Source organism: Diplotaxodon limnothrissa, linkage group LG2, assembly GCF_057381915.1.
Source record: "Diplotaxodon limnothrissa isolate DT_005_m linkage group LG2, D_limnothrissa_male_GT1.1, whole genome shotgun sequence".
Classification (NCBI taxonomy): domain Eukaryota; kingdom Metazoa; phylum Chordata; class Actinopteri; order Cichliformes; family Cichlidae; genus Diplotaxodon; species Diplotaxodon limnothrissa.
The window spans coordinates 3,995,324-4,019,170 of NC_140597.1; the positions used below are offsets into that span (position 1 = coordinate 3,995,324).

General features: G+C 39.0%; 1 protein-coding gene across 1 annotated transcript in view; it reads right to left on the minus strand.

The window, feature by feature from the left end:
* slit3 (slit homolog 3 (Drosophila)) overlaps nt 1-23,847 on the minus strand; it is a 233,203-nt gene that overhangs the window by 52,408 nt on the left and 156,948 nt on the right. Inside the window, exons 7-14 of the mRNA XM_085365888.1 lie at nt 15,752-15,823; nt 11,816-11,979; nt 10,703-10,847; nt 7,715-7,786; nt 6,827-6,898; nt 5,489-5,560; nt 2,427-2,570; nt 1,224-1,387 (exon numbers count right to left, since the gene is read on the minus strand). Of these exons, the coding sequence (XP_085222014.1) occupies nt 1,224-1,387; nt 2,427-2,570; nt 5,489-5,560; nt 6,827-6,898; nt 7,715-7,786; nt 10,703-10,847; nt 11,816-11,979; nt 15,752-15,823 (905 nt within the window). The remainder of the gene's footprint in view (nt 1-1,223; nt 1,388-2,426; nt 2,571-5,488; nt 5,561-6,826; nt 6,899-7,714; nt 7,787-10,702; nt 10,848-11,815; nt 11,980-15,751; nt 15,824-23,847) is intronic.

Here is a 23,847-nt window from a genome sequence, read left to right on the forward strand (position 1 = left end):
CCAGAGAGGAAGAGGAGATGCAGGGAGAGGCATGGGACTGCAGAGAGGAAGGGCCAAAGCAAAGACGACAGCCATAACCAAGTTTAGGGGAATTTGTAATCTGGTTATCTTGATTATTATCTACCTCAATGGGCAGAGCACAAACATTAAGAGATTGAATACCACTGAGATATTAAGCTAAAAATATAGGATGTGTGCCCACGCCACCACAAGCACTTTGGATAAAACCTCTTGCCATTTAATGGTATTGGTTATGCTGTTAATGGTGTGTCCATTTGATCCTGGGAACACACCATTTCACAGAGCAGAAGGGGTGACTATGTTATGTCAAAAAATATCCACTCTTCCAGGCAGACTTTTTATGGCACATTGACAGATGCTGTGATGGTTGCAGTAAAAACAATCATTCTGGTGCTTAAAAAGTTGCTTTTGATCAACTTTTTCAGCTCTTCTGCAAATTTGAGGTTTTAGATATAAAACAAAGCATTAATAATAGGGTGTCGCCCTTGATAACAAGACGCTGGTCTGCTAGAAAAAGCAAAGGAGATTCTCACTACAGTGTGTATGCTTTACTTATACTGTCTAAATTGGTGATTTGCCTAAAACCAGTTTGACACAACAGAGCTTCAAGGATTATAATTTTCCAGTACTAGTATTTATGACAGGAACAAACAGTGTGGAAAAAGCCACTACAGATAAGCAGTTTTGATGTTTAGTGTAGCCACACACAGCTAGATAGACACACACACATAATTTCGTTCACACAAGTGAGCAATCACAGTCTGTGGATAGTCCCTGCTGAGTTAGTTATTGTGCTGCGTCATACTGAATTGGTCTGTGTTGTAATTAGTGAAACCCATGGCTCCTATCAAAGGAAATAAGAGCAAGACAACACTACCACAGAGACAAGAACTGTGGGTGTGTGTCTGTTTAGTAGTTGTTTTCGGTTTTTATTTATGCACTTTTAATACTTCATATATTTGTAATGCTTCAATTGTGAAATGTGACATTTCAAGTATAACCTGATTGATTTACATCTGTTTTTCAGGCATGCTTACCTGCATTTTTTCTTTAGCTGTGTGCTCTGCTTGGATAGATTCTCTTTACATATATACAACTAAAATCTGGGGGAATTCAACCCATAGCTAGGTTTGCAAAACAATTTTGTGTATACATTTTGGATACATGATTGGCTTGTATATCAGTGTAAAGTCATCTCCTACCTGTGCACCTGAACTTCTTTCCCTTCACCTGGCTTATTCGTTTGTTAGCCAGCCTTCTGGGGTGGCTGCAGCGTGCTCCGCTTGTCTCAATTGGGTTGTCAAACAGGTAGTCTGCCAGCCACTTCAGGTGACAGTCACACATAAAGGGATTCTGGGCCAGATGACTGAAAAAGAAAAAGGACCAAGGACAGAGTGGAAGCTTGATTTGCAGAAAAAAGAATCTCAAGCTTACTACAGTTGCCTGAGATTTCGGGTTTGGATAAATATACTGAATACTGTCTTCTACAGAAAAATTACAATTCAACTCATCATTTGTTGCATTTCTTTTCCCATCCAAAGGCACATGTTTTCCAAGAGAGCTACTCTTGCATTAAGTGAGTTATTTTACGTTTCAAGCAGCTGAGAGCGTTATGAGAAGAATTTTATAGCTATCATTAACACTAATAACCTTCATTAATTAACCAACAGAAGACCATAGATACTTAATGAAGGCCCAGTTTTCTAAATAGATTTTTTTCAATTATCATCTCTATACATCTTTTCGTTCAGTCACAGTAGGGGAAACAGTGGTTGGAGATCATAGAACGACCAAAGTTATCAGCAATCGTGTGCTGATAACAGGAAACAATTGCAAGTAGTTGCAGCAGTTTCCTGAATACGAACAAATTCAGTGCAATCAGCAGACAACTGTCGATTCTTTCTAGTCAAGTAGGTTACTGCCCTGTTTTTACTTTTGCGGTGTCAACTAACCGGTGAAAATGTTATTCTTAAGTCTAAACTGATATTAGATGAGAAACGACAGATGTTGCAGTAAAAACCCTTGGTGAAAAAGCGGCTGGCTATTTCAGAAGCCCAGTGTACTGAGAATGTATTTCTGATGTAAAAATGAAAAATCACATATCAAAACACTTGCCAGCGTATCAGTCCAATCTAGGTGCAGCAATTTCCAGCAACTTTCGCCAGCTATTCCTCTGGGATCTTAAGGCATTCCCAGGGCTGAAGGGACATATAATCCCTCCTGTATAATCTGCATCGGCCCTGCTGTCTCCTCCATCTGAACATGCATGGAATATCTCACTAGTAAGGCATCTAAGCAGTCTATTGTCAATTCATTTATGTCAGCATATTAATTATTGATTCAACTGATAGCAGCAGCTCTATTTAAGACACCAAAATGATGTAAAACAACATATATGAACTTACAGAGTCTTGATAGAGCGCAGAGGGGTGAACAGTCCTTTACTGATGGTTTGCAGCTTGTTGTCATATAATGACAGGAGATTGAGGTTCTGTAGGTCTTGAAAGGTGTTGACTCTCAAACAGTTAATTTTGTTGGCATTGAGCAATCTGAAATGCAAAGAAGAGCCATTAACATTTGCTATTCATCTGCCTCTGTTTTGTTTATTTGGCTGTATTATCTGTGCTCAAGACAAACAAAAGATAAACGCACACATCGATAATGAGAATTCATTTTTCTCAGATGCATCTCAAATGCAAAACCACTATTTTCCTCTCCTGTCATCTACTCACTATTTCATCCTCTGTCCCTTACCAAACTCACCCCTCCCTTCCCTACATACTCATGATTATACTTTTTCTCGATGTGACACATAAATTTGAAAATTGCAGTTTTATACTTTCTCTTCTGGAGCAGGAGGGGAATATCCACCGTTGGGTGTGTGAGTGTAATACCTTGTTTTGATGGGAGAGACAGATGGTGAAAGGAGGGAAAGGCAGGAGGAAGAATGGATACAGGGTGGTGGAAATAATGGAGTGAGACAGTGAAGGGACAGGTGAAAATTTAATTTGGACTGACACAGATATATATATTTAAGCGAACGTGGCTGACAAGCAAAATGGAGGAGAGAGGCAATGGGAAATGAGAAATGTGATAGAAGGATTAAGTAAATGACAGAAAAGTTTTCACCTCTACCTTCTCTCCATCTTGCTGTCTTTTCATATCTACACGTCATTAGCTGATATTTCCAAGTTGTCAGCTTTTCCCTGTATTTCCACCTTTCCTCTTTTCTTGCTTCGGGTCTGTCTCAGTCTCCACTTTTCCTCTTCTTTCACCCTCCCCACCTCTTGTCTTTTGTTACATTCTTTTTTCTCTGTCACACACTAAACAGTCTACTTTTTCCCTTTCTTTCCCTGACAGGTAACTAACTTGGTGCTTGGTAAGGCAGTTCATTCTCAAACCACTCTAACGAGTGCCTGTACTGGCACATCTAATTTATGCATATACACACACACATACACACTCGCAGGTGATACATGCACACGTGCTGCTCTGCGACATATCCACGCCTCATTAGGCGGCTCACAGGGGGAACTAATTACTTGAAACCGCACCAGTAAAACAAAGCAGCCCAGAGATTGTAAACAGACCAGTAGCTATATAAAGCAATAAACACATCTTTGCAGTCATAGGTTAACATGATGCTCTATTCTATTCAAGAGTGAAAGCTGAATGTAATTTATAATTATTACACTATGTGAGTGAATCTTGACAAACTGACTGCCTTCAGAGACATGAGAGGTTTTTGTGTCAGTGGTGAAATATTAAAAGGCATTTCTTCCATTCACCTGCTGAGTGAGTGCTAGAATGTTTCAATACGTGAGTATTAGCTAATCATTCAGTTTGTTATACACATGCACAACAATGGGACTGAATCATCCTGTAAATGGACAATGCATACATGCATGAAGAAATATAAGGAAATGCTCTTTCCAATTTGAGTTGTTCATTGATAACAGTGTCACATACTGGTTGACACAAAAAGCACAAATTTGATCTCCCAGTAGTTATTTCTGCTCTTCTAATATTTCCTGCATGTATACATTTGTTCATATCTGTCTTCTTTCCAATGTCTACGTCAGTTTCACTCCTCATCCAGCCATCCATTAATTTATCTATCCATCCACATCTGCCCACCCCCTTTCCCTCTCTCTTTCTCTCTTACTATGCACCATGCATCCAAATGATCCACCTAAGCCTGTAAAAGGTGTTTGTGGGTTAGGCTCACTCGTCCTCATTCTCTTTGCCTCGCTTCACTTTACGATGGAAAAGCCCAGAACATTAGCTGTTTCTGCAGTGGACTGCGGCATTTCCGAGGACCATATGCCACATACAGTACTTATGTAGCTGTTATAGAATTTTTTACTGCATGTTGAACCAGCAGCTGCAGTTTGAATCTGTGCCCATGAGGAATTATTCAGAATTAATAGTTTCCCCCCTACAATACGTAAGATAACAAGAACTGTGGGAGATTACAGTTCGTATTGCAGCACACCAATTTATTTGTTTCATACTTAGCATTTTATACTGACATACACAGATAAATGACAGTTCAAAGGTTAATCGTGGAAGACAACATTCCATAGTAGCTGTTACTGCACAATAGTGAATAACATCGACCCATACCATTGGCCTTAGCTGTGATAATTGTCCAGAGGTGGATACGGACTGCTGATGCCAAATTAGTAAATCACCATAACCAGGGAAAATTAAGTACACTTCATATAAATGTAGTAATTTCTGCCTATTATGCTCCACTGAAACCAATTAATGCCAATTGGAATTGCAAAAAAAAAAAAAAAAATGCAGTTCCACAGATGGCCACTTCAGAAGTATGTCAACCTGAAGTGACAAACTCTGGGACCAAAACACAGCAGTTCTCCTAAAGGCCACCTGATGCTGGCGTCAAGAGCACCAATACCTGCAGACTGCTGTGGTTTTATAATGCATCCTGGAGGTGTTCCAATAATGCTTACAGTTAGAAGCATTGCCTCTTTAATTGCCAGGTGTGCTAAACTCGCTGTAGCAAACTACTGCTGTATTCTAGGCCTGATAATTCAAATCACTGAACTGGACCCCTCATTCATGTTGGTGCATTTTGGAGTATTTTTAATTGAGTTGTCTTTTAAATTGACTGGCTGCACAGGGCTATAATGGACCTCCTTATTTATTTTTTTATAGTTTATTTGGCCAAATATTGTCATGTTTGGCTTCAAACAATAAAAAAAGAAAAGTAAAATCAGACATTTTACATGTTTACTGGTTGATATTTAGTAAAAGAAACTGAAGCTGTTTGAACATTTGGCTCAAACTGTATACAATGTTTCCTCAGTAGTTCATTCTTTATTGGGGTGTTATTATGATTTCGTATTTTTATTATTTTATATACTGCCCAGTGTATTTTTTGGATACCACACACATGCATCCAGCCACACACAGAACAACAGACCAGACAGACGATACTTACAGTAGCTGCAGGGAAACCAGTCCATCAAATATTCCCTTGGGCAGTTCGGTGATCTTATTGCCATATAGTACCCTGAAATGGACAAATTACATGACTTTAAAGCCTTGAGACTTATGTGATGTGAAGTCCGACGTGTGGCCTAATAAAATATTTTTATTGGTCCTCCAGAGTTTCCCTGCTGATTCTCTTATTTTGAGAACATTCTGGGAGTTTTGGTGATGCTACTGAAAGAAGATATCCTGTACACATTTCTGAGACACATCACCCTAAGTCCAATTTTTAAATAGCTTACTGTGTTAATGTTGTTGATCAATGGAGAGCTATAGATTTTTGGTCTTTGTTTAAGTTAAGAATTGAAAAATTGTTTCAGCCAGTAACAGAAAAGAACACTTAGTCTACCTGAAAACATCTAAATAATAAAATCTGCAGATACACTCGATTCGCCAACTACTTGAAATGACACTGTAAACTAAAATACCCTCATTGTTATTATTGTATTTCTTAGCCTGACCCATCTTCCATTAAATTACAACTATTCAGCTCTCCAAAAGGCAAGAAAGACGCTCAGTGCATCTCCTAGGAATGAAAAAGTCATCATGTTCACTCAACTGGAAAAACTATTTTAGTTGGAAGAACTGAAATTGTGTTGCAATCAAAGACAAAAAGCTGTCTGTTTCCAGTGGAAACCATTTTTTTAAACTTCTGTCAGATGAAAACATGGACATCACAGTCACGTTGAAACTAAGGCTTTTCTCACTATGCATACTGCTTTTTACAATTGATCTCATTTATTAGTCAAAGACCGAAATTAGGTTTGAGATGTGCTTCCAGTTGCAGTTGCATAATTTAAGTCACTGGAACAGTTGTATGTGTTCTAACCTTGTGCTTGAGCAGGACTCCAGTGCAGAGGTTTAGCCTCCCAGTGACATTCCTGCGTATGTGTGTGTAAGTGCGTGTGCTTGTTTGTGCATATACATGTTCAGTCGTAACACCCAGTAGGGTTCACCTTGTCTGCCCCTTCTTGTCTGTCTCATTTTCATGCTCCAGATTGATTCAAATTAAACTGTCCTTCATGTTCTTATCACTTTCACCCTCAGAGACAGACACACACAGACATAGTGAGTGATCACAGACATGCACAATTGCACACACAACAACATATTCACAGATGCACGTACAGAACATACACACATTCGGCTGCACTGTGTTCCCCTTGTCAGCATCAACTGTGACAACATTTTTATTTGCTTAATGTCTGGAAATGCAATTACTTTTCTGTCTGGATGTGTGTTTGTGTACATGTCTGTGTCCGTTTACATGCACATGTGTCATACTTACAATGAGGTGAGTGAGCGAAGGCCACTGAAAGCATCGGCAGCAATGTCAGAAATCTGGTTCTTACTCAAGTCACTGGGGAGAAAGAGTGGGAGAGTGTGTGTGTGTGTGAGATTACTCTAATACACAGCAATGGGGTTCATTTTTGTGCGAATGTCCTAGAACTGTATGAAAAATGATTATGCGAGAGTACATCAGCAGAGGTCATGGCACGGGGACAAGAGTAAGAAAGAGGGGACTGAATATATAAGTAAATGAGGGCAAGCGAGAAAATGGAAGCAGTGACATGTTAAGTGCAGTTCATGTCAGTCAGTTTTGACTGTTGTAAGATATATTGTTAAACACTGCTGCTGAGGAGAGGTTAACACTGTGAGCAGGCGGGTGAATAACCTTGTAACCTTGCACGTGTTTAGCATTTTCGGGCATCTGCATGATAACAACTTTTCCACTATTAATCTTTATATCTGTATGACTGTGTACATAGTATATTAGTTATTAGTTATATTAGTTTCTGTCATAATTTGGTAAGATGATGGTTGAGGAAAAACCTCAATCATAGGTCCTTATAGTGAGGTATAATGATTCTGGTATTTCTTAATCTTACTTGAAAATCTAGTAGTGGGCTTTTTAAAGCTTTTTAAAGCCTTTGTGTACATATGCAATTTTTCAGTGGTTAATTGGCCTTTTTTATATCTATTTACAACACTTATACCATTCAGTCATGGCATAATAACACTAAGATTAGCAATCATAAAAAATATCTTAGAAAGTAGACATTTGTTTAGAATGTAGTTTGCCTAAAACTTGTTTAATATATTGAACATTATTATTTAATACTTGTGTGTATTTGCATGTGTTTAGATGTATGCAGGTCGTTCCAGACAGACTCACATCCTCTTGAGTTTCTTGTAGGCAGAAAAGGCTCCAGCAGGGACACTTTTAATCAAGTTCTGCTCCAGACGACTGTAGAGAGAGAGAGGAACAGAGACAGGAATAAAAATAGAGAAATGGAGAAGATATTTAAACTTTTTAATTACTGAAAAGATCATTTACGTCAACATAAAAAGAAACATTAAATTATGAATTTCCAATACATATATATCAACTGGACACAGTAAGCTCGTTTTTTCTACTTCCAAGGTTATAATAAAGTCCTGTTTAGCCGCCACCAAAGCCAAACGCAAGTGCACAAAAAGTTCAAAAGGTGGCTGTTCCAATCAACATCTACAAAATATTTCTGCAGGTGAGTCAGTGCTTTATAGCAGATGCGGGCCAAGGTCGCTCAGTGTGAAATGTTGTCTTGAGTTTTGCAGCTCAGCAGTAATGTGTTTACATAGAGTCATTCTGATGTGAGTGTAGAAGAAGAAAAAGGCTCTGATGAAAATCTGGACTACTGACAACAAAACTTGTACTTCTAATGAAATTAAGGCCAAAGGGGCAGTATGTAATGAGATATGATGAATGGGAACTGAAACATTAAAATGAATGTTAATAGGTTTTTCTACAAACTGTCCATGAACAGTTTTAAAGCAGTTACATGTACAGAATAATCTTTTCAAAAATAGTTTAAATTTGAATCTCCAATAGATTCCTCGATCATTCTCCTCTGTAAATGCAACGCCACTGTCTTTACAAACAGACTGAAAATTTCTCAGCTTTTTCAAAAGGACCAAAGGGAACTCCATCATTTTTTCTGGAAGGCTGCAGACCTATTAGATCATACTGGTAGTAATACTCTATTATCACATAGGGAGCCATCAAAACTAGGCACACAGCCGACATTTGGGAAAATTTACTACAGTTTAGCTTCTGCTCTCCTGATGGTCAAGGAAACCCATTCAACTGTTCATGTATTCTTCATGTCTCCATGGTGTTGTGATGACAAGGAGGGAAAAATGAACACACAAAAAAAATTAATTACTGTTTTATTAAAATGAGTATTTAATAAAAAGTCACAGGAGTAAGATAGAAAATGAGTCAAAAAATTGTGGACAAAAGAGAGAAGACAAAAGGCGAAAGGGAAAATCATAGGAGAGGAGTGGGAAAGGAGGGCAATAAAAAGGAAATCAGAGGAGTGGAAAAGTGGAGACAACAGGGGAGAGGAGAGGGAAAATCAGGAGAAAAGAGGAGGATGCAGCGAGGTCCCAAGGCCATCCACAGGGTCAGCTGTCAGGATGATAAATGGAAACTAATCCACCCTTCTTCTTCTTTTCATCCTTCTCTTCAGCCTCCCACCCAGTCATCCTCCTTACTTTAACTCACCATCCCACTCTTTCTTCCCTGATGGCAATTGTATCTGTGCATCATGTTTAAAATCACTGTTTTGAGCCACTGTAGTCAATTCAGAGTTCTAAATAACAAATTATAGTATGGACTCAAAGACTCATTTTATGTGGATAAACTTTATCTTAGTGTGCCAATTTGTGACCGCTGTGTTTTATGAAAACGGACGTTGTCCTGACTTTGAATGCAGCGCAGGTCTTACACTACAGATGCCTGTTTCTTGGCTTGTGTTGCCCTTTAGATTTCATCACTTCACTCCCTGGCAGCCAACAGCACTTTATTTCAACTCAGGGGTCAAAATAAATCAATGTATGGATACTGACAAAGACAATCTGCACACACAACAAGTTACAAATTACACGTAGGGGTAGCTAAACAAGCCTTAGACAAAGACACTTAGAGGCTCAATATCAAAGGATGTATTAAAAAAAGAGACATTTTAAAAAGCTATATAAAAAAATCTATAAGGTTAGGAGGCAATTAAACAACAACAGGAACAGGAGATGAGTTTGGCAGGTTAGCCAGTGTGTTAACAATGGGCTGATTGTGCACGTATACAGAGATGTAGAAAAGAGCACAGACATTAACGTCTGTTGGAGTCAGATATTTGTTGAGGCAAACATGACAATGAAAATTATATTGGTTTTATATTTAACTTGAAAAGTTATGTTAAGATATTTAAAGTGTAGAGTTATACAATGACTCTAAAAGGATCCAGACATGTAGCAGTGATCCTTGGCACTGCCATTCAGAAGGATGACTTTGTCTCCATTAAAGGAATGACAATACATCATCCTATTATACTCTATTGTTTCGTGCTGCAGCAGCAACATTCATTATCACAGATCCAATGCTAATGCTGTGCATGTGTGTGTGTGCGTGTATGTCTGTCTGTGTTGGTGTTGTTGTACTTATGGCTCAATCCAAAAACATACCTGTATGTGTGTTTTTTGTTTTGTTTTTTTCAAAGTACAGACTTTATTTGTGCAAACAAAACTACTGTGTCTGCATATGTGTGGGTTGGTGTGTGCGTGACTTTGTGAGAATCTATTACTTATGCTGGGGAGGTATAACGGTATTGGTGTGCAGTTGCGGGCAAGAATTGCTCCTTTACTCACAGAGCAATCAACCAGCTGTCCTCTGTGCAAACAAACAGGGTACAGCGATCAATACGGATATCAAACACGTCCCCCTGTGGCGCGTGTGTGTGTTTAAATCGGTGTGTAAAAGAAAGGAAGAGCGTGAGAGAAAGACGAGGAAAAGTGTGGAGCTTAGGTGTAGTCTAAAACAAAATATCACAGCAAAACTCACAATGTGCCACAGCTGGGGATAGATTGGAGGCCTAATTTATCGTTTTATATCTTATAATGCTCAAAAGAGTTGGTGTAAACTTTTACACGTACGTAAACATGACCAAATCACTGGTATGTGGCTAGAATGCAATTTCCAAAACACCCAGTAAAAGTGTAGAAATATTGAGACATATACATACATGTCCAGGAAACGCACGTTATCCCCATCTGCAATAGAATGAACCCACGATACAAGACACATATACATATGAATTTGCAGAATTAGCAAGTAAAGCAGTCTTACATCTCCACAATGCCTTCAGGGAGGTTTACTGGAATTTCAGTAAGGCCTTTACGACGACAGTCCACTATGTTGTTGTTACAGCTGCAGCTGGGTGGGCAAACGGTTACCTGAGGAGCACAAGTCCTGGACTCGGTCTGGGCTGGACCTGTAGAAAGCAATATACAGATATGAGATTGGTTTCTTTATTTTTTGTTTTTTTAATTTGCAATTACAATCAGCCAAATATGAGGATGAAAAAAAGCTGATGCTGTTGTTTGGTTTCTAAAGCAACTGCACTACATTCTTCACAAGATGCTATCTTTTGAGATGAAACGGGATTATTCGCTAAACATTACCTGGCCAAGATATGCCTACCTAATATCGCTAGAGTAAGCAGGAATACAGGATAGACATACAGAGAAGAGAAAGGGAAAGCAGGTAAATGGTGAAAAGTGGAAAGATGGGATAAAAATAGTGAACAAATAAAAAAAGAGAAAGAGCGGTCTCTTATTGACAGTAAGTGAGGAGAATGGAGAAAAGTGCAATGAGAGGTGCTTTTCTGTGTAGCTTGTAGGCAGAAAAAAATGAGACTTAAGGCTAATAAAGAGAGCGCAGCCTGGCAGTCTATTAGCGCAGAAAGCTGAATCAGAAGCCTGTAAACATTGCCTGTGCTATCTGCAGCTGATAACACTACTGCTCTTACTGTGGCTTTTTAGCTGATTACACGCTCTACATGCTGTAATTCTGTCAGTGTAATAAACTCAATGCTGAGCTGTCTGGAGACGATAACAACCCTGCGTATAATACCGCCTTTAGTTTTACTATATTCTCTATATTGTATACCTCAACAGCACAGAGTCAGCTGCCAACAGCTCTACAGTGAACACTGGCTCATTTCTAAATTATGTACTACCCATGCATCACTCTTCCTCAAAAATTCAGGTTAACTTCATGAGATGAATGCTATATTTATGCATCAGTATGATGTAACTGCAGCCGAGCAAAGAGAAGGACCCAAAAGTGTTTTATTTCAGTGTCAATGAAAATAGACTAACCACCATTAAAAATAGTGATATCAGAGTGTAAAGATCTGTCGCTGAAGCACTGTGTGTAAATTTGTTGTTGTCAACTCACCATTGCAGACAAAATCTTTCTTCTGCACATCTGGGACGTTGAGGCCCCTCATGTGGGCAGGGGCCATGCACTGGGTGAAGGGAGCCAAGCCCCGCCTGGCTCTGAGCCAATCAGAGAGCCAGGACAACTGACAGTCACAGTGGAGGTTGTTGGAGTGCAGACGGCTGAAGTGAGATGGAGGAAAGAAAGGATGATAGATTTTTGTGTTTAAATACGATTATTATCCAATCCAAAATAATATTTGTGACTGGAAAAGAAATTCTTAACAACTCTGGGTACAACAGGTCAGAAGAACACATCACTAAGAGCGTTTGAGTCTGCATTCGAATAGAACAGACTGAATTTTTTGTTTTTACACATCTTTGCCAAGGATCTTAAGGCTACTTTTTAGCTGAAACATGACAACACATACTCTCAGAGTCCTTTAGTCAACCCTCATTTCTCCAAGGTCTGTGAGAATATGACTCCCTCTAGAGTGATGGAACACAACACTAAATCACAATTTCTTTAGAAACAAAAAAAATCCCTAAAACACAAAATAAGGAATTACAAAAGAAAGACAGAGACAGATCTTTAAAAAAATGAAGAAATTTAATTTGGTCAGATGGGAAACAGACCAAAAACAGGCCAAGCAATAATTAGAAACTATGAGTGCACAACAAGAGCAAGAGTGAAAATCACAAAATACATCTAAGGGTGGGGTAGGGGGGAAGGGGGGCAATTAGAAAAAGGTCCTACTTATTAATATGGCCTTATTTGGTTGTTTTGGCTTGTTTTATTGCCCAGAATGACAAAATGTGATTAACATGAACATGCCCTTTACAGAGGTGATTGATCTTAAAGAGCCTGGAATAAAGTCTTTTAGCAGCTATTTGGTTTTGGTGATGTTTTTGTGATGTTTTTGAGACGGCATTTAAAATATGTTTTTGTTTTTATTTTTGTAAAATCAGTGGCAACTTATTTTATGTAGCTATAATCAAAATGCTTTTGTTGTTGGGAATTGACAGAAGACATATACCAATTAGCCATATTCCCAAAAAAATACATAATGATGTTAAATGCAAAATTCTGTTGGGAAACCTTGACCCTCAATCTGATCGTGCATCAATGGTAAATTGACCTGGACCCTACTTCATAACCCACGAGACCCCAGAGGTCTTTTGCTCTAGTGACCTAGTGGGTAACAGCTATACTGCAGAGGAAATGTTGTGGCTGGCTGCTTATCATAACGACTATTCAACTGACCTTTACACTTAAGATAAGTAGAATTGTTATCAGGTGACAACATTGAGAATTGATTTCAAGTGATATTTAATGCATTTAAATTATTTAAGGAAACTTGTCACTCTAATAGGCTTTTTAAAATTCACTTGTAGCATTAATTAAAAGGTTCTGCTCTCTATAGAAAGCATCAGGTGTTGTTTCACGGAGCTCACTCTCTACAGGCTGCACTGGCTGGACTGTATTGGCACCTCGAGAGAGTGAGCGAGAGATGAGGAGGAGGAGGAGAAGGGTGGATGAACAGCAGAATGTCTTGTCAGCGTATTATATGCCAGCCGGGATATCTGGCCTTTCAGAAGACAGGCCTCCTTTTGTAATAAAGCAGAGGACAAATCCTGTTATGGAACAGAGATGGTCTCATTGATGCTAGCAGCGGGGGCAGTGGGTTTTAATACCGCTCTCCCATTATAAATCCAGTTTATAGTTGCACCCCTGCCTGGAGATAGCCACGTCCTGGCCCACCTCCGGCTCAGCCTTAATTACTGACAAGTAGGATTAAATCACAGGGGAGAATGGGAACAGGCAGGGGGTATAGAGAGCTGTGTTTATGTGTGTGTGGACTGTTGTTTGTGTATAGCTTAAAGTCAGTTTGAATGCATCTGTTGATGTTGTTGGTTGCAAGTGACTAGAGGCATTGTGCAAGCTGGTTAGGTAAATGAATGTGTGTCTATATATATGTGTGTTTATTCTTAGAGTCATGCTGGGGGGTTACTGGACACATCTTGAGAACAGTTGTGCCCCAAATAACACCCACACAGTAAAGTAGCAGTAGGAGTTCTGATCTTTCCACTGGGTCAAGTTTATGAATGAAAGACACCATGATGTGATACCATTACTACTAATAGGCTACACGGACACTGAAGAAAAAGAGAAAGAAATATGGATTATAGCTTCAGGGAAGGTGAACCACTTTTTCCTCAAAGAAGTTTTTACGCACACAAACACATACACGCACTTCTAGAACTTCTCTGCTAATCATATCAGGGACATCTCTAAAGATTTGATTGAATGAGTCGTTTTTATAAAGGCATCAAATTCAATACTGAGATCTGAGGGTGGCAAAAGAGAACGGTTAAAAAATTTAATAGAGAGAAAGATGCAAGACGGGGGGGAAAAGCAGAGGGGGATGGTTACTGGACGTAAAGGAGATGTGGTAGAGAGGTAGGGGACTAACATGAGGCATAGAAAGAAAGGGAGGGGTAGGAAAAATACAAGACGAGAAGAGTAACAGAATAAGACAAGTGCGGAAAAAAAAAGATTGAAAGGACAGAGGAAGCAATAAAATGATCCAGACTATACCAGGAAGGAGAAAACCAATGGAGATAATGAGGCGAGTAAAGACATTTTAGAGAAAAATGAAGGGAAGAAAGTGATTAAAAAAAAGCTGAGACATACTGTAGAAGATCGGAGGGAGATGGGACAAATATGAAGCAGAAACAGGGAAGAGGAAGAACGTGGAAATCAGAGGAGACAGTCACTCAGTGTTGACAGAAAACAGAAGCGGACGAGGGTCTCTGATTAAAAGATATTGGATATTGGTAACTCTGTACTCAATCTGCTGGTAACTGTGTAGCTGTGCTGCTGCCTGAAATCCAATTTTAAAAGCCTGATTTCAAGCTGTATTGCCACTAGAGTTGCAGCAGCATGCAAGAAAAATGGAAACCCCGCTATGTGATTGGCTATTGATGGCTGTTGTCGGTCAAAAGTTGAAGCACAAAAATGGCTGTGAAAGATAAATGGATCTGTGTAAATGTTATCCTGCTTGTATTTAGCTGGGTTTTATGTTTAAAAATCCCCATTTCAAAATGTTAAGTAGAGCGGTGTGACCACACAAGAGCCTCTCAGAAAATGATGATTCGGGGAGGAAATCCCATTTGGTGCATGCCATGGTTTGGCAGAATTCAACCCCAGTGTGGCCAGAAGGAATGCAACCCACGGTCTGTCTCACAGAAAGTCCCACGAGATTACGATTAGAGACTCCCTCGAGATGTTGTGCCATCACCTTGGCAACTGAAAGATCTCTTTCACACAACTAAGCAGAAAATGCACACATACACACAAACAAATCAAAGCCCCCTTTAAATCAGTCAGAGATGATAATTTGGCTTGGGTTCATCTTGGACCACAATAGTGTGTTTGTATGTGTGTGTGTTCACATCAGTAACATCAGTAAAGGAGGTTTCTTTTAATGAATCAAAGCAGATTGAACTATAGAGCCTAAACAAGTCTTTCTTGTGGCATTAATGAGGTTACCATTACTCAAGCGTGCATGTGTGTGTCTGCGTGGTACATGCACATATTTGTATTCATCTCTGTGTATTTGTCTGAAAGTCTTTATGTGCCTGTGTGTACGTAATGGCCACATGATTATTCACAGTCATGAAACAATAGAAGAGTCAGTCTCTTATTATGGCAAGATTAGCCAATCACACACTCTGCCTCCATCCTTTATATGTGTGCATTTTATTATGTGGTATGAGTATGGAACTATGCATCATCTATGTAGTGGTCCGTTGTGAGTTGAGTCATGTGTACAAGGTGTGTATTAATATGTAATAAAACAGTAACAGAGTCCTTGTGTATCAGTGTCTAGAGTATATGTTTGAAGATTTCTCTTTGTGCTTGATTGTGCATGTCAGAGTGTGTAATACTCACAGTGTCCGCAGCTTTGGCATGTGGTTGAAGCTGGATAGTGGGATGAGGGTGATGTTGTTGTTGTTGAGAGTGCTGGACACACAAAAACAGAGGGACGGGAAATCAGAGATGCAGTTTTTTTTACCAAAAGCCAATCTTGGTGCAACTCACTGGCCTTAAAATCGTCAGAATATATTTCATTGAAATAGAAGGTTTAAATCCCTGTCATAGTCACTTTATTGTTAGTTCTGCAATATGTAAGCGACATACACAGGATCAAAATATTGTTTCCCCTGGACTCAGAAGAATGAATAAAAAATAAAAATAACATAGCTACAAAAATATGTGATACAGGTATTAAAATAAAGAAGTATCACAGTGTCAATACTCCCACTACTTCTCAAAAAATTAATAAATGATAGGGGACACAGGTGGGGATGGGTATCGAAACCAGGTTCTTGTTGAGAACCGGTTCCCACTGTTTCAATTCCTTGGAGTTGTTTGCCATTTTTACAAACGATTCCCTTATCGACTCCAGTCGCCACGAATGACGTCACCACGTTGCGGAGCGTCATTTACCTGGCAGGAAACACGGTTATAAGTTTGGTTATACTTTACGAGAACAGATGACAACAGGGCAACTTGCAATACTTGCAAAGTAGATATTTCATTTAAGGGAGGAAACACTACGAATATGCAAAAGCATTTGCTCACAAAAGACACGATGACCTTACATGAATGTCGTGTTTTTAATTCCGCTCCGGACTCGTGAATCTCAACCCAGCAGCAGCGGTAACGTTTGCACGTCCTCTCCCGTTAATGCGGCAGGTAAATAATCAACTAACAGTGCATATTATGTTAGCGCGATCTGCCTTATTACAAAACCTGCCATTACTGTACATGTAGGTGACCATGATGAGACAGACAGACAGAGTCTGGCTCAGATGCTGGCAGTTCTCGCTGCAGTCTTAGCGTCTCCTTTCAGGCCAGGATAGACGAATGTCACCGAGCAGTGACTCAGTTTGTGGTCAAAGGCTTGCACCCATTTGCCACAGCAGATGCCCCCGACATGCGGTAAGTGAATGTGTTTAATTGTAGGCAGGGACATTACTGGATATTCTTGTGTAATTGCTACAGAATAATTTATGTTATACTTTGTTATTGCTACAGAAGAATATTTATTTTATTATTTTACATTTACAATTTTTTTCCTGGGGACCCTGTGACACCCCATTGAAGAGCCATAGGCTGGATCTCTTAAGAAGAAGAAGAAAGAAGAAAGTGTGTACTTTATTGTACTTTATTGAGCCCCGTGGGGAAATTGCTCTCTGCATTTAACCCATTCACTCAGTGAAGCAGTGGGCAGCCATTGGGCGCCCGGGGAGCAGTGTGTTAAGATCTCACTGTTGGGTTTGTAAGGCCATGTTACTCCTAAATTTCTATCTTGTTCAAAGAGAAGATATAAAAGAAAGTTCTAAGCTAATCGATCTTAGTGTTCTCCTTTTTAAAAAGAATCGATAAGAGAATCAATAAAGACTCGAATCGTTAAACAGAATCGAAAATGGAATCGGAATTGTGAAAATCTTATCAACACCCATCCCTAGACACAGGTTTCAAACAGGTTTCAGAGCTGTGAATCGAGAACCCTGAAAAGATTCAAAGTACATCTGAGGAGTTCCAATAAAGAATAAAGAGTTCTTCCAAAAAGCAGCCTATAAGAGGGAAAACAATCTTTGTTGTTCAACTATTATATTTAACCAAACGTTACAGCTCAACATGAGTAAATTATTATATTTACCAAGTATTTGAAATTTAACTCTGAATGGTTGTAAGAATTTACTTCTTCATCCATCTGTTTTCTACCATTTATCAGGGTCCGGGTTGTGGAGGAAGCAGTCTAAGAACACTTGCTGAATTCCTTTTCCCCAGCGACCGCCTCAAGCTCTTATGGGGGAATACTGAGGCATTCCCAAGACAGCTGAAAGATGTAATCTCTCCAGTGTGCTCTGGGTCTGCCCCACTGACTCCCCCAGTTGGACATGCTCAAAACATTTCACCTAGATAACTGAACCACAATGAATTTTGCTAGATATTTAGTCAGTTTACTAAGGAAAAAAACACACACAGGATGGCTTATTGCTCTCAATAAAAGCCATCAATTTCATTTTAAATCTCTTCAAAACAAAATGTTTGAATTTAGACATTTTGATTATGTGCAACGCCATCATATGCATACAGAGCATATACTGTTATTTCATTATTTATTAATACATGTACGTATAAACCCACACTCTTTGTTCAAAGCCTCTTCTCGTATATCTCATAAGCAGGTCACCTCTGTCTCTGCCTATTAGCTGCCTCATATTGTACACTGTGTCTCATATCTAGTATCGACATAAAGCGGAATGAAAAACAAGGCTGACTGTCATTACAGCCAAACACACACATACACACAGCGTTTATTGATTCTCTGAATTTTTTTTTTTCTGAGGATATGGACAGAAAAATGCAGAAAATACCAGTGATCAATCAGTCTTAATCCTAGAAGGAAAGTACATGTGGTAGGCAGGACATAGATATGTGGCAATTAAAAAAGAAAACTACTGTTGTTGATATTGTGCCACCAGATTAACACTGGTGTGTCCTTCTAATGACTTTATAAGACTCTGAAACTCTACTAGCAGCAGGTGATCACTCAGAACAATTTTGTACTGATTTGCAGTGATTTTTCCTTCTAAAGGGGACAAGTGAAGCCAAATATGCCAGCAAAATGCCCTCTTAGCGTAACAAAGTGATGAATGTCTTTAATGAGGTTTTAAGGGTTCCGTTTTTCCCTTTTATATGTCCCATTCCATTCATCCATTCGCTTCCGCTTATCCTTTTCAGGGTCGCGGGAGGCGCTGGAGCCTATCCCAGCTGTCATAGGGCGAGAGGCAGGGTACACCCTGGACAGGTCGCCAATCTGTCGCGGGGCTAACACATAGGGACAGACAACCATTCACACTCACATTCACTCGCACATTCACACCTAGTGGCAATTTGGATTATCCAATTAACCTATCCCCACAAGCTGCATGTCTTTGGACGGTGGGAGGAAGCCGGAGTACCCGGAGGGAACCCACGCAAACACGGGGAGAACATGCAAACTCCACACAGAAAGACCCCGGCCTGATGGTGGAATTGAACTCAGGACCTTCTTGCTGTGCGGCAACAGTGCTAACCACCGTGCCACCGTGCTGCCTTATATGTCACCTTTCTAAAACAACTAAAGCTCTAACTATACTTTCTGTGTCCATGAGTCTTCAAGGGTCGACTTGGGTCCAAGTCAAATTTCGTCACTAGATGGAGAGCACAAGGGATGTTCAGATATCTGCTTGTTTTTCATGACCCAACAAATTTATCCACTAAGAATTTACGTCACAATATACCAATTTCACTTCCCAGATGGCGACTTCAAGTGGACTTGACTTCTCAAGAGCAAGAGCACATAATTAAGCTGTAAATAAGCATCCACAAGTTCATCCAAATTAAAATACATTAAAAGTAGAAGTAAAAGTGGAAGATTTTACTTTTATGTGTTTTTATTTATAAAAATATTATTTTACATTGAATTAAAAACAGATTTTGTACCACTGATTCTATATAATCAAAATAGACAGAAACTTCCAAATGGATGTGGGGAGAACATAAAAAAAAATTATGACCTCCTTCATCAGAACATGCAGGACTGTTCAAATGGCCTGAAGTCAATTTTTCACGGGACAAAGTACACAGTGAAGTCATGAGTTAATGAATGATCCTTGTTACAATAGAATGCCCGGGATTTCCAAAATTTATATTACATTATAATTTTTCTGGAGGCTTGTTGAAGCCAACATCCACACAAGCCAGTGCAACCATTTTCTTTGTTTTTTTCCCCCAAGTTTCATGGATCATTAATTTTACTGGATAGAAAATGGGCCTAGTTTACTTTACATATCACCCGAAACCTTGTGTATTCAAAGAGTCATTGTTTCGAGAAGAATGAAGACTGAGTGGTCATTTTTTTATATCTGAAACCCGTTCATTTTTCATGTTTGACAGTGTGTTTTTAATGCTTTAAGACAAGGACGAGGTCAAATTTCTCTGACAAATGGCCGAATTTCAGGATGAAAGGATTTTTCACAGCATCTGCATTATGTTTATGCTTAAACATACAGTGTCACCCAGGTTTGATTTCAACCACAAAAATCAAGGATGGTTTATTTTACATACTGTACTGTCGTCACTGGTCCAAATAGGTTCATTACAGGGGGGTTTGCTGTGTTTTTACTAACACCCACTCAGCCTTAAAATAGACTGTTTTTGCTTCACTCTGTTGATGTTACTACTTTTCTTTCTCGTTAATTCTTTCTCCTTCCGATTCTCTTTCCACATTCTCCTCCCTGCCAGTATAGCCTCAGTGGCCTTGGTAGACGGATAAAGTTTCACACTCACTCTCAAATACACACACATACACACACACACACATCGGGAGCACTGCTATGGTCAGCCCTGTCAGGAGTGATTCCACCCAGTATATATAATTTAATTGTGGAATAACAATAATTTCCCCCTGCAATTTCCCTGTCAGTTATTTTCCCACTCACCCTGTTCAGCCCCCTTCACTTCTTTCTGCCTTAATAAAGTAGTGACTGTACTGACTTACGCCAAGGTAAACACTAAATACATCATTTAAAAGTCCATGACTATGTTTTATATTGTGGCCATGTTTCCCAGCGCATTTTACACGCCTTAAGCCACAACTACGCCTGCAAAAGAAAATGAGGTATTCCTTGATTTGAAGGGATCTTAAAAAAAATGCAAAGAGAGGAATTGTGAGACGCTGAGTGATTGTTAGATAAGACATGAAATTATTTTGCTTACTTAAGTTACTTATGTTTGGCCAATGGTTTTGTTGCTTCCAGCTGTTTGAGGGAGGCTTTTCTTTAAGTTTATTAAATAGGTTCAGCTGAATAGGGACACTCTCTCTATATATGAGTTTCTTCAACTTCTATCATAGTGACAATTTCTTTCTTTTTGGAACAGTGCTAACTTCAGTAATATTTCATACATATGAAATATTTCCTACACGTATATAATCCTGTTGTTTGCCTTATCTTTGTTTTTAGTAAACAATCTCATTAGTTTATTTAAGTCAAAATTGCTGTGTAGTTAATTTATTTATGGTCTCCCAAAGATATTACAATTTCTGTAATAATTAAAGTAAACAAAATCTGACAACAATTAGATTTTGTTTACTTAACGTTTGATATATTATAAGCTGCTGTAGTTAAACTACCATTACACTGGTGTGTTTTAAGAATCACAAATTATTAATAGTAATTAAGAAAAAGCAGACTAAGCATGGCTGAGTTTGAGTTAACTTTTGAGGTATCATTGTATTCAGGGACTGGCTATTTAAAGGGCCAGTTCAATTAGGGCACCAAAATGGCTCGAGTCAGAATTGGTTGCAGCCTTAAAACTACATACAGTGGAACCCCGACATACAAAATTAATTTGTTCCCGAGGTTTCGTAAATCGAGAATTTTCATATGTCGAAGCACCCATCGCGCCTTTTGAGTGAACGATAGGCTATAGGCTAATTGCTAACTGCAACAACAATACGCCGTTCAAGTGGAACAGCGAACGCCAAGGGGGTTGTCACATGATTCGGAAGGCATTGTGGGCATTGTAGGCATTCTGGGCTCAGCCAATCAGAGCCAGTGGATTTCGTTACGTGGGCATTTTGCCGTAACACGGGCAGAAATATTGCCGTTAAGTGCCTTCGTAACTTGAATTTTTCGTTAAATGGGGTATTCGTAAGTCGGGGTTCCACTGTACTATGGTTACACCACAAAAAACACAGTGCAAACAGGAACAACGGCTACGTAATCATGCTCCCAGTTACAAATCCTTCACAAGTGATGTTATATAGTCAGGAAAAGAAAACATGTTTATGCACTGTCTATTAGCATTCTGGGTTACAGTGGTGGGATTATGTTTGGAATAAGAAAGCATTCTTTGGATTTTCAGTGTCGTGCATTGCTATTTTTGTACAAAATCTGTGTGAGGTAAACAATTATTAGGAGGTTAACAGAGATATTTAATATGTGTAAATCATTTCACCTGCCTTGGTAGTTCTAAGTAGTCTAAATTCCTATCTGTTTTTAATCTTGTAACTAAAAACCACCAGGAGATCGTTAGTTAGTAGTCAGTTATTATTATTGTTGGTGAAATGTTTACTTCACCCTTCTACTTTTATCCTTATATTTGCCTCCTATCAGAAACAAACTCTTCATATGTATCACTTTTAATTTGAAATTTGGTTTTCCTACATTTCTGCCTTCTAGGTTAATTATACATGAAAAGCCAGTTTGGAAGAAAAATCACATTTTGTTTTTGCAGTCACAGTAAAAGAGAGCTCAAGGACTTTTCCAACAATAGTGTTTGCAACACACAATGTTTCTATTATAAAATGCCTATTCAGCTTTTTTTTTCTTTTTAATTTGAGATAGGCTGCAGTGACCGCTGCAGTGGTATTGCAGAGTAGATCCATGACTCTTGAAAGTGTGTATGTGCGTGTGTTTGCCAGTCTTTACGTGTTTGTATGTGTGTGTGTCCACGTGCGAGTGTTCCTTTTATGTGTGTATTCTTGAGTCAGCATGTAGTGTACATGCTTGCGTGTTTGTGCGATGCAGTGATCTCTCTGTTGCAGTAAAAGGGTTTCTGCAGTCAGTGATGGAGGAGACTCTTTAGAGGCAACCCACCAGGGAGATGCTATTGCTCGCGTTTGTATGCATCTGTGTGTGTGTGAAAGAGAGCGATGTTATCGTATGTGTCTTTGCCGCAGCCTACACACCGAGGTCAAAGCCTAGCTCGTCAATCTCTTCTTCCCAATGCACGCACATTCTCAAAAACCAAATTTTCCCTTGTGGGACAATTAAAGGATTATTCTATTTATTCTACTTTATTAGGTACACCTGTTCAACTGCTTGTTAATGGAAATATCACAAATCAAATTAGCTACCAACCACATGGTAGCAAGCCAATGTATTAAGCATGTAGACATGGTTGAGACAACTTGCTTAAGTTCAGCCTAAGAAGAATGGAAAAGAAAGGTGATTTCAGTGACTGGTTGTTAGTGCCAGATGGGCTAGTCTGAATATTTCAGAAACTGCTGATCTACTGGGGATTTCCCACACAAGGGCTTTATAGAGAATGCTACGAAAAAGAGAAAATACACAGTGAGCAGCAGTTGTCTGGTGAAAATGCTTTGTTGATGCCAGAGGTCAGGCGAGAATGTCCAGACTGCTTCGAGTCTCTAAATGCACAACATATCAAGCGTTGAAAAACTAACGACGTTGTGAAGCAAAGAGAGAATCCAACCTGGTACTCGCAAGATCAAATTAAGGTTATACATACTGAACTTAACTAATATTGATCTCACCATTTTTCCTTGACTTTTTTTATCAGGCAATATAAAAAAGATCGTTGGCTATCATTGCACAAATCAGCTAAGTAAGGAATAATAGATTCATTAATCATGTTTTTTACTTCTAATTCTACATGTACACAAGCCTCTGGGACTCTTAAGAGCAATGTAATATTTTAAATCTTTTATCTGAAATTAAAATTGAATAAAATGCCCTCGCTCTATAGAATGATGTAACCACAAGGTTTGTTTTGAGCACCAAGTTATTTGACCTTTTATCTAAAAAAAGAATTTTTATATATTAAACTCAGGGTTGCCTGGGTGTATTTTCATACATAATCAGTTGTACACGGGAGTCTGCCATTGTGCAAGTTTATGTATGTAATAAAGAGTACTTTCTATTAGTCTCTATTGTGTTCAATCAGCCTTAACAGACACAGATCAATACACAGTCTGAACGTCTGAATTACTACAGCCACTAAAACACAACACTGTGACTTTATGATTGTGATTACAACCAATATTGACTTCACATTTAATATGATTAGTCTCTCCTGTAATCACTGACGTTAGTGATGGTCTGTGAAAAAGACAGGAGTGATGACTGAATCACCAAACAGGATGTGAAGTTTGCCATAAAATAGTCTTTACTTTCTCCTTGTAA